Raw genomic sequence first — 11,785 nt, forward strand, 5'->3', positions numbered from 1 at the left:
CTCAGGCCCCCATCCCCGACTACTTATGAGACACGATCTAAGAGGCGGGGTTATCTGGCTTCCCGGCCCAAGCAGCCCCGAGGCCCTGGGGGAAGGTGATGGGACACTGACAGTAACACTAAGTGACAGCGGAGGCCTGATTGGCAGAGGTGACTGCAGGACCATTAAGGATGGAGAAACATCACTGTCCGGGGAGGCACAAAAGGTCCTTGGACACAGAGAACTGGTGCTGTTAACGATGGCTCTGTGACATCAGGAAGGGTAACGGGATCGTCAGAAACCCGGGAACAGCACTCAGAACTCTGTCAGAGACCCTGTCGCTGCTTCTCCCAAGGGACATGCCCACAGCAGGAGTGAGGAAAGTCAGACAGGGAAGGAGACTTAAAGGAGGGAAATTTTTTTAATATTCTTAAAAACATTTCACCCACAGCACTGTCTGAGGTAGTCTGCAATGTAATGTGGAGAAACTATTTAGAGACTTATACCATCAACAGGAGAGGGTGACGGGATTTAACGGAGTAAGTCGTCCACACTTCACTCGCCCTGGTCAAATACCAAGGCCAGCGGACAAGGGGATCTCCGTGGTGATGCAGACTCCACGCCTTGATGCAGCAGTAGGATAAAACATCACAGAACTGCACACGCACGGCACCAGGGTCCACTTCCTGGTGCTGGTTTTGTACTATAGTTGTAAGATACTGGAGGAAACTGAATGAAGTAAATATACAGGACTTCTCTACTATGTCTGCAGGTACCTATAAATCTACAATTATTTCAAACTATAAAGTTTTAAGTTTTTTAACACTGGGGGGAAAAAAATTCTGTCCATAACTTCTAAAAATCCACTCAATGTGTAAAAGGGAACCCTTAGCCACCTGGAAATACCATGTAAGCGTTCCGGGCCAGATAAATGCCAGGGGCGGCTATACTTACCCACTTCCTCCAAGTGTGTCTTCTCCTTGTATTTTAAAACCAAATACCCTCAACTGAAAACCACAGACAGGGATAATAAGAACCAAGCCCACATCTTTCTCACTGCTGGACGGAGGCTCTTTTCTGGGTGGCAACATCTCACAACACAGAGATGCCCACGACAGCAGAGAAGGGTGGCCCAGTGACGCCCCCAGACTCCCCCAGAGAAGCCCATGGGGACTCACAGATGTAGTCCTGCACCGCTCGCTCGAAGAGGTCGTACACGCGCTCCCTGTCCAGGCCGTCCAGGGCCATGCTGACCTCGTCCTGCAGCCACTCCAGCCAGAGCTCTGCAAGACAACGGGCCCCGGCGTGAGCGCCCCGTGCCGGAGGGCGGACTGGGAGGCCTCCTCACGCAGACGCTCCATCCACTTACACAGCCGGGCACAGTCCACGGGAATCCCATCCCTAAAACCCACACCCAGCACACAGGAGGTTTATGCTTCCAAGTAAGATCAAATCTCTAAAGTCATAAGTCTACACTTGCTGGGCATCTTCTATTTTGCAAAGTACTTTTAGATATATTTTCTCCTTCAGTCTTTGTCAAGATCCTGCGAGGTGGGTGACATAACATCAGTAACAGTGGCATCAATCAAAGAATTTACAACATGCCAAGTGCGTGGTAAGTGTTGCAGACAGGAAGCCTCGTTCAACCCATGTGCTACGAGGCAGAAACTACTGTTAGCCCCACTTTACTGCTAGGAAAACTGAGCCTTAGCATGTTTATATAATTTGCTTTCTATCACACAGCTAGAAAGACATAGAGCGAGGCAATCAGATTTCCACTTCTACATTCAGAGTTACATTCCGGAGTCCTCATGGGAAGGAGCAGGGCCAGAGCTGAACCTAGGACCTGTGCTTCCCAACCTGTTCCCAGAAGATCAATCAGGGACATTCACGGAGAGTCAGCCACAAAGATGCCCAGTGTAACTATGTTTCAAATAAGCAAGTAAGTAGGCGTAACCTCAATGTCCAACTACTGTGGAACAAATAAGGTAGGAAACACTTAAAAGCTGTCTATCAAAGTTTAGCGATAACACATTTACAATGATCTGTTTCTGAGAGAATGGATTAAATACATAAGTACCAGAATGGGAAACAGAAAGGGAACGGGGGGAGTTTAATCACACAGGGACACTTTATCATAAAAGGCTGGGTTAAAGACATCAGGGCTCAGAGTACTGCACAATCGCAACTATGTTTTGCCAAAAACTGCGAGACGATAAGCTAAGAATCGCTGACTCTGGGTGATGGATTTTCTTCCTTCCACTAGACTCATATGCTCCACATTTTCTAGAAGGAGCGCGCCCCACTCTCAGCACTGAACAAAACGTACTCCCCTCGATTCTGTATACGTGACAGCCGCGCGCGCGGGGCGTTACCTTCGGTCAGGGGGAAGATCTCACTCATCTTCTGGCGGGCCGTCCGCACCTTGGCAAGCTCCCCCTCCAGCCGGAGCAGCCGGATCAGGTCCACGTGGCAGTTGTAGTCGTAGACGTTGATGGACAGCTAAAAGGGCAAGGAACAGAAGCTGACGTGGAAAACGCCATCAGCAAAATAACTCAGCTTTTTTCACTGCTGGTGACGACACACGTGTCTGCCACCAACACAAAACATGTGCTGTCTGGGGGAGCCACAAAAGCAGCAATGTGTAACGTGTACCCTCAGGAAGAGGGAGGAAAGTCAATGAAAGGGGCTTCTTATCATAAACACAAAGCTCCCTCAAATCTGCTACAGCTCCTGTCAGAACACACTTGGGCTCTCTCTGAGATACAGGAGACAGTTCTAGTGAAACATAAATAAACACAAAGTGTGACCTGAGGCAAGTTATTAACTTTTCTAAGCCTCCATTTCCTCATCTGTAAAATGGGATACACTACTAGCATCTAGCTCATAGGTTCTCGTTGAGAGATTTTGAAAGTCAATTTAGTCACACGCATTAGCACCTGCCAGGTACACGAGAGCGCTTTTCTTTTATTAAACAAACAAAAAAATGGAAATCCCTATTGGGAGAAACAAGAATGGCAACCGACTGGTACCTGACGAGGCTGAGATCGCTACATAAAGGCTTCATTTTATATTTCAAATTTTTCAAACTGAAAAGTTAATAAATGAAGATAACTGCTTCAAAAGCTATCATATATCTGAGACAAAGGAAAACTAAAAGAATCTGTCACTAGCAGACTTACTCTTAAAGACCAGCTAGAGGAATTTCTTCAAACAGAACGGAAATCTTAGAGCACCAGGAAGGAAGGGAGGGAGAGCAGAGATGTGTTAAGTACAGGAGATGATCCTTCCCTTCATGAGTTTTCTAAATTGTGTGCAATAACTGAAATAAAAGTCCTGAGACTATCTGATACCCAAAACAAGGGCATTTAAAAGGAGGAGTGGTAAAGGGGCCTCCATGGGGAAAAGATTTCCACACTTCACTCAGCAGTAAGAAATAGATACCATGTGAGTCAAATATACTGTAACACTCAAAGCGACCACTGAGCGACTATATAAAGCAACGCTTCAAAATCACTATAAATATAAATCAAGATGGAATCCTAAAGAATGTTCAAGTAACCCATAGAAAGGAAGGAAAAGAGAAGCAGAAGAACAAGAAAGACAGAAAACAGAAAATAATAAAATGTCAGGCTTTAGACCTAACATAATAGTCACCTTAAAAGTATACAGTCTAAATATACTAATTAAAAGGCAGAGAATGGCAGAGTGCACAAAAACACAACCTAGCTGTATGCCGATTACAAGAAACTCAAATTCAAGGGTGTATGCAGATTCAAAGTGAAAGGATAAGGAAAGATACAGCACGCAAACATTCATCCCAAAGGAGCATTAGTGCCTATATCAATATCACATAAAGCAGACTTCACAGCAAAGACAATTATCAGAGATAAGGTGGGACAGGACAGGACATAATGATAAAAGGATCAACCCACCAGGAAGACAAAACAACCCTAACTGCGTATGCACCAGCCACGAGAATCTCAAAATAGATGCAGCAAAAACTGATGGAGCTAAAAGAAGAAACAGCCTCATCCACAATAATACTGGGAATTACGGCATCCCCTATTTCAGCAACTAAAGGAACTACCAGATAATCACCCAGGACACAGAAGAATTCAACACCATTAACCTGCATTGTCTAATTGATGTACATAGACAACTCCTCCCGACAGTAACAAAACACACATTTTTCTCGAGTGTCCAAAGAACACTGAGACCATATCCTCGGCCCTAAAACCAATCTCAACAAACTTAGAAGAAATTAAATCACACAGAGCATGTTTTCTGATAACAACAGAATCAACCTAGAAATCAGTAACAGTAGGAAAATCTCTGAACACTTGGAAATTAAATAATACATCTGTAAGTAATGTATGGCTCAAAGAGAGTCTCAAAGACAACTTTAAATCCATACAGCTGAATGAAAATGAAAATATAGCAAATCAAAATAAGTGGACTGCAGCTAGCACAGGGTGGAGAGGAAAACTTACAGAACGAAATTCACGCACAGGAAGAACGATACCCCACGCCTACAGGTCTGCAAGCCTAGTTCGGTCTCTGAAAATCAATCACCATATTCCACTGCATCACAGACTAAAGCACAAAAACCATGCTGTCAATTGACAGAGAAAGTGCATCTGACAAAGTCCAACAACCGTTGACGGTAAAACTCTCAGCAAATTAGGGCTTCACCAAAATTAAAACTTTTTGCTCTGTAAAAGGTTCTGCCAAGAGGCTGCAAAGACAAGCTACAGACTGGAAAAAGTGTTTATAAACTACGTATCTGACCAAGGACTAATATCTAAACGATGTAACTCCCAACTCAACAGTAAAAAACAAACCAATTAAAAAGCAGGCAAAAGACAAGAACCAACACGTACATTCAAAGAGGACACAGACGGCAAGCTCAGTGCACAGGAACAGCGTTCGACATCTGTAGCTCCAAGGGAAATACCAGCTAAGACCAGAGTTATCATTACACACCTCACAGAATGGCCAAAATGAAAAACAGTGACACCACCAAATGTCAGAGAAGATGCTACTGAAAACCTGGATCGCTCCTACATTGCTGATGAGAACGCAAAATGGTACAGCAGCTCCGGAAGACAGTTTGGCAGTTTCTTGTAAAATTCAACACACAACCATCGTGTCACCCAGCAAGTGCACCCTTGGGCATTTTTCCAGAGAAATAAAACCTATGTTCACACAAACCCCTCTACAGGAATGTGCGCGACAGCTGCTCCTGACAGCCAAACCTGGTAACTAACCAGACTTCCTTCCATGGCTGAATGGTTGGACTAACCGTGGGACACCCACACCACAGATACTCCTCAGCCCTAATAAGGAACACTGAATAAGCACACGACTCAGATGAATCTTGAGGGAATTATGCTGAATGAGGAAGGCTGATCCCAAACGGTTACATGCTGTATGATTCCAGTTACATAACATTTTTGAAATGATAAAATCATGGAAGTGGAGAACAGACTAGGGGTTGCTAGAGGTCAGGAACTGTGAAAGGACTTGAGAACAACTCCTTGTGATGACAGAACTGATCTGTGTTGGTTATATTAACATCAACATGTGGTTTGTAATACCTACTACAGGTTTACAAAAGGTTACCTTTGGAGGAAACTGGGTAAAGGGTACACAGGATCTGTCTATATTATTTCTTACAACTACAGGGAAACCTACAATTATCTCAAAATGAAACTTTTTTAAACTTTCAGAAAAAAAAACATGGGGGTATGGAGGTTACATTAAGTCTATACACCAAGATCAGACCAGTATCCACTCTTCTAACATCTGCCATGGCATTTCAGCAGTATTTCCCTCTCCAGAGATGACACAGTGCCTGTACGTCACTCAATTAACACTCCGCCGCCTGACAACAGACCCAGTATTCTAGACACTAGCTGCCGCACTGAAGCACACACAGGAGGATTTGTCTTTGCGGGTAGCAAGTCTCAGCAATGAGTTGGACCATGGAACTGACACAGGACGGACAAACGGACCACAAGAACGATGCAGAGTGCCCGGAAACAGACCCCCGCACACAGAAAACACAGCGCAAGCACACATACATCCACCGAATACAGAAGTGGCGCTGGTTACATCCACTGAATCGAATTCATGACCCCAGTTTGAAAAACACTGACTGAGGGGAACTCTCATACAGGTTCAAGGGCAGCAGTTTAATAGGAACAATGTTCCTTGTAGTTTGTAATAAGGAAAAAAAACTGTACACAATTCAAACCCTGGAACAACTGACAGACTCTGGACTCCTCACATGCTGGGGTTCCAAATATTCAGCACGCGACACGGCTGGATCTTGGGGACACACTGCTGAGTAAGCAGAACCAGCAAATGACACATCGCACGATACGCTTTTTTAAAAGGTTCAGAAATGTGAAATAGGTAAACAACAAGGACCTACTACATTGCACAGCGAACCACATTCAATTTCTTACAAGCTACAACGGAAAACAATCTGAAAATATATGTAAACATATGTATGTATATGTATAACTGAATTGCTTTGCTGTACACCTGAAACTAACAGTATAATTCAATTACACTTCAATAAAAAATAAAATTTAAATTTAAAAAGAAGCTCAAGGCGGGGAGTAGGTAGAGCTTAGTGGTAGAGCACCTGCAAAGCATGCACGAGGTCCTGGGTTCAATCCCCAGTGCCTTCATTAAAAAAAATAATAGATGAAAAAACCTAATTACCCACTCCGAAAAAAGTGGACAATATAGTGCTGAGGGACGCAAACTTAGGTGATACAGTTATACAGAAGGAAGCACACACGATTCAAGGGAGCAGGCACCTGGGCTGTAGGAGAGGGGCAGGGGGAGGGGCAGGGCAGGGCCATGGAACAGGGGAGAGGCCGTGGGCACAGCGACAGAGGTGATGCAGCTCTCACTCTCAGACCGGCCGGAAGAGTAAGGGGTGTTTCTTTCATCACCAGCCTTTACAACGGACAGATGTGAGCTGCTCTGTATGTGTCAAATTACATGCAAAGAGATAACAGATAAGCCCACGATCTGTAAAAATTTTTTTTAATTTTAAGACCTTCAGCAATGTTGTCCTGCTCATGATTTATAAACATGAAGGCAGAGCCCACCATGATTATGTGATGGGCTGAAAAGGATGGGACCAGGTCGGGACACGCGTGTTCCAACGTCCACTGGTTCTGTTTCCCCGTCTGTACCCGGCGCTGGAGTTCTCCTCTGGACCCCAAGCAGCCTGCTGTGACGCACTGATGTCTCAAAATCAACTATCAAGTGCATCACACAAGTAACAACAGTGAGGTAAGTGAAGATGGTAAGGTGTCCTCTTCTCATGAAGGAGAAGGCTCGGTCCCCCGTCTCCCCACCACTCACAACTCACCTGGGTCCGAATGTGTTTTCTGAGCACAAAGAGGGTGGGGAGTCCCTCCAAGCCAGCATGAGTGATGTCTGTGCAAGTGCCCTTCATGTGAACACCATGTGTATGAAGGTCACCAGAGTACAGGAACTGTCTCTAAGATGCTTTTTGGTCTAAATTTCTGATTTTTAGGCCCAAATAATGAAGATACTACAGATGGAGAGATGCCCCAAGAGTATGGACACTGAATGCACACTGAGATGTGCTTAAGGGACCTTCCCAGAGAGGTCGATCAGGGCTGACAGATGAGAACACGCGCCGGTCTATTCTGGTCTCAGAGCATTGTTAACGACAAAGAATGTTTTCAAGAAAGAGGCAGCTCAGCCAGTGTGCAAAGTGATCTGGGAACTGATTTCCTAACTCCGTAACAGCACAACGTGGTCCTGGCCTGGGGGTGGAGAAGCAGCAGGGAGGCCTGGGGGAAAGGACACAGGGCTGCAATCACAGGAAAGAGGGGGAGGGAGGAGGGTGCAGGTCCTGACAGAGGACCTACTATGCGCTGGACTGTGCCCAGAGCTTTACACACATCGTGTCACTTAAGCTCCACAACAGCCCTGGGAGGGAGGCACTGTCACAACTCTCCTTTTACCACCTGGGACACCAGGCTCAGAGCGTAGACATAACTTGGAAGGCACTTTTGGTTTCAGGCCACACACACAAAATAGTGGGAAATCTCTGCTTTTGGTACACGGGCAGATACCACAACTAATTGCGAGCTTTCGTAAAATACACTCAGGGGTGAGAACTGGAACTCAAAAACACCATGAGGCCGAGCTTTGCACAGGCCTACCTGGAAGCTATCCATCCTCATGCTCCACCGTAAGACAAGTTACAGCAGGGACCAGAGGCTGTGGGATTCGGATGAGGTGGGAGGAAGTTTTGGAAAAATTGGAAAAGTCCATTTCTGGACCCTAGGACAAAGTGGATAAAGCCAGGCGCTCTTCAATTCACCACCACTCGCCACACCCCATCCTGTGTGGTCCCACCTTCGATGGCTTGAGGCAGGGAACAGCCAGCCGACCTCTGCCCTGACCCAACCTCCTCACTAGCAAGCTGGGTACCCTCATCAAGGACTTGACCTCTCTGCTTCCAAGCCTCCCCTACCACGAAAACAGGTAATCCTATTTCCTCTACAGAGTAAGCTCATGGTCCGTTGAAAAGCCCAAGGCCAGAAGTCTGAAGAACAGATTTCTCTCAGGACAGGGACACTGTCAGCCTGGCACCTCAAATTACACTGCATTTGCTGACTGAACTTCAGCATGCTTATTCATAAAAAGCAGAAATCTAACCACCTCTGTACCCCCAACTGGTTTCCCTGACACTCAGATGGCATGACAAGTGGGACAGTTACACCAATCGATGATATCACTGTTGCACAACGTAAAAATATCTCTGCTGCAGAGGACATTACAAGGAACCTCACACCCAGCAAGTTAAGTGAGAACCCCCAGCTAACAACTTCACATCACTAAGTGACTTCACATCCAGTGTGGCGTTTGGTCCGCAGACAAAACCTGGACAAGTTCCTATCTCCTTATGAGTGACTCTGAGCAAATCATTTCATCATTCATTCTGAGCCTCGGTTTCCTCATCTGTAAAATGAGAATATGTTCAAGTTCTCTGTTTGCCCCTCTAAATCCACTCCACCCTCTCTCCCCACTGTCCTGTGCCCCACTGTGTGGACCACATGGATGGGGTCTCTGGTTCTCTTGCCTGCAGTAGTTTGCCCAGCAGAAGGCACCAGAGGATGCTAGGAGGGAGGAAGAGAGGTAGGTCAGGGTATTTCTTCCCCAACCCCAATCCCTGATGGGAACCTGGGGCTGCACCCTTGACCCAAGCTCTCCACTCCTTTCAGATGCCCTCTCCACAAAACTGTTCGGAAAACGGGTCACTCCTCTCACCTCTTCAAGCCTAAAGGTGGACACAAGACCCTGCTGTTACTGGCCCTGGAATACTGAACCTTCACTCCTGCTAGCCCTGCCCTGGACGCAGTAGTCCCTTTACTTACCTTTCCTCAAACTAGCCTAGTTTAAACGTGTCTAAATTTCCTGCTGGGATCCTTGATGACACGGGAGATACCACCACCTGTATCTCATAAGGTTACAGATTAGAAATCACAATAGTAGTGCCAGGCACTAGGCTCTAATCACCGCTATGACAATTCCACGTGCGGGAACTGTTTCCCTCAATCTACAGGTGAGGAAGCCGAGGCTCAGAGAAGTTAAGAAATTCGCCGAAGCACAAGCAGGTGTGGAAAAGCTAGAATTGGGGCCTTAGCCTCCAGACGCTGAAATCTTGACCTCTGTCTTTCTATTATCATCGTCATGGTCTATATTTTCCCTACCACTCCATTTCTCATCATCGCCGTCATTCCTACAGGCAAGTAACTCTTACCAATAGAACTTAATTTCTAGTGCTGGGCACAGTTTAATGGCGTGGCTAAGAGCGGGAGGCCTGGAGTCGGTTCAAAGTTCCAGGCCTGACTCGCTACTCGCAGGAAGTGTAAATCGTGAGCAAGAGTATTTCCTCCACTGGGAGCCCGTTTCCTCCCCTAAAGCGGGAAATACACTCTTTCCTTTACTGGGTCCTTGCGAGGATTCAAGGGACCGTTATCAATAGTATAATGGTTACAAAAGCACCGGGCCTCGGCGGCTTTATTACCGCCGAGGACCGGGGAGGCGGGCCGGGGCCTGGGAACCTGAGGGAAGGACCCCGCTGCCCGCCCGGGACCCACCTGCTCCTCCAGCCGCTCTATCTCCAGCTGGTTCTTCTCCTCCTCTTCGTCGTACTCCCATTCGTACTCCCCGGGGGAGCTCTCCGCCGAGGAAGCCATGGCGTACTCCTCATCTCCATCGCTTTCACTCACGCCTTCCTCCTGCTGGTCCCACCCTGGCCCCATGGTCTTGTACGTTGCAGCGGCCACAGCCCGCGATAATACTTTCCTCCTGGTCCTAGCCGCCTTAGCCTCATCTTCCTCTCCCTCGGCCTGGGGCCCGGCCTTGGACTCAGCCTCCGCTTCTGAAGCCGATGCTGCGGCCGCCGTCGCCATCTTAAGCTTCCAGCGACTCTTGGGTCCTCAGTCGGCCGCCGAAGACCCGCTGAAATAGGAGCTGCCCGCGGCACGCGCCTGATCAAAAACCCCGCTGTCTTGCCATCTAAGGAAAAACTACGAGCCTCGGATGGCGGGGAAATCTCGCAGTACACGAAATTCATGTTACTTCATATACTTTTAATAGTTCTCGTCGAAGAAAAAAGCTCACTAACAGGGCATGTATTCCAGCACAACTTTGGACAGAAGTTGGGTCCTTAGGCCGGAAGTGGAAGCCATAGAGGAAGTCATGGAGTGAGCATGATGATTGTCGTTAAGGGTTTGGCGCCATCTTGAGAAGGTCGTAATGATTCTTGCAATAAATGTATTACTTACTAGTCTGACCTGGCGCTTGGTTCAGTCTCCCCAGCAACTAAGCCTCACACGCAGAGAAAAGCCCAACTCCTCGAAGAAGAATCGACTGCACCATTCATGAGAAAAAGTCGTTTTCCAAAGACATTCCTCCCCTTTACGTAATGCCTGGTGCCTAGTAGTTAAATACACATGTGAGTTTTCTGGTTTTATAGGATCATATTCTGCAAACCAATGTTAATAAATTACACTACTAAACGTTTACTTAGTAGCTCTTCATTGCCCGGCATTGCCACATAAATTGTGACAATTTTCTCTTTTAAAAATAGAGATCGATCCATGAATGACTGAAAACTTGTGCTGAACACTGGAATTTGACACAACATTGTAAAATGATTATAAATCAATAAAAAATGTTAAAAAAATAAAAAAATAAAAATAGAGATCGAGACATTAAACATACATTTTTTAAAATCAGGGAGAAGTATTCGCTTCTTTAAGCTTCCCATTTTTTGAGGAAGGAAAGTCTGTTTATTTATTGCCTTTCTACCTCATTAACAAGCTTAATTATGTCAGAAATTATGTCTGTTTTCCTTTCCGTTGGAGCACCTTGACAAAACCTCAACACATATTTGGTCAAAGGATGAAAGAATTGCCCTTGAATGAGTACAAAAGAGAAGATCGAGGTTTAGAAAGACGATGTGGTTCAACTAGGATCACACAGCCAATTAGGCGCAGAACTGGAATTCTAACCCAGGATTGTCCAAGTTTGAATCAGTCCCAACTGAGTCTAACTCTCTGGGCAACCTCGAACAAGTTAGTAAGCCGTTCTGATCCTCAACTTCCTAAGCTGCAAAGTGGGGCTAAGAAAGATAAGACTGGTTTATCCTCTGCGTCGCATTCTGGCGGTGGGCTTTGTCAAGGTACACTTGGGTCCCACACTTCAGCCTGAGGTTCCCCAGATCCAGAACCCA

General features: G+C 46.3%; 1 protein-coding gene across 3 annotated transcripts in view; it reads right to left on the reverse strand.

The window, feature by feature from the left end:
- SART3 (spliceosome associated factor 3, U4/U6 recycling protein) overlaps window positions 1-10,493 on the reverse strand; it is a 31,395-nt gene extending 20,902 nt beyond the window's left edge. For 2 of the 3 annotated variants that reach the window (XM_031692654.2, XM_006204747.4), the window contains exons 1-3: window positions 10,146-10,493; window positions 2,355-2,481; window positions 1,158-1,262 (exon numbers count right to left, since the gene is read on the reverse strand). In XM_031692654.2, the coding sequence (XP_031548514.1) occupies window positions 1,158-1,262; window positions 2,355-2,481; window positions 10,146-10,460 (547 nt within the window). In that variant the 5' untranslated portion in view covers window positions 10,461-10,493. The remainder of the gene's footprint in view (window positions 1-1,157; window positions 1,263-2,354; window positions 2,482-10,145) is intronic. The other variant, XM_006204748.4, reaches the window with a different exon arrangement.
- Window positions 10,494-11,785: the final 1,292 nt, after the last annotated feature.

This window comes from Vicugna pacos, chromosome 32 (assembly GCF_048564905.1).
Source record: "Vicugna pacos chromosome 32, VicPac4, whole genome shotgun sequence".
Taxonomy (NCBI): domain Eukaryota; kingdom Metazoa; phylum Chordata; class Mammalia; order Artiodactyla; family Camelidae; genus Vicugna; species Vicugna pacos.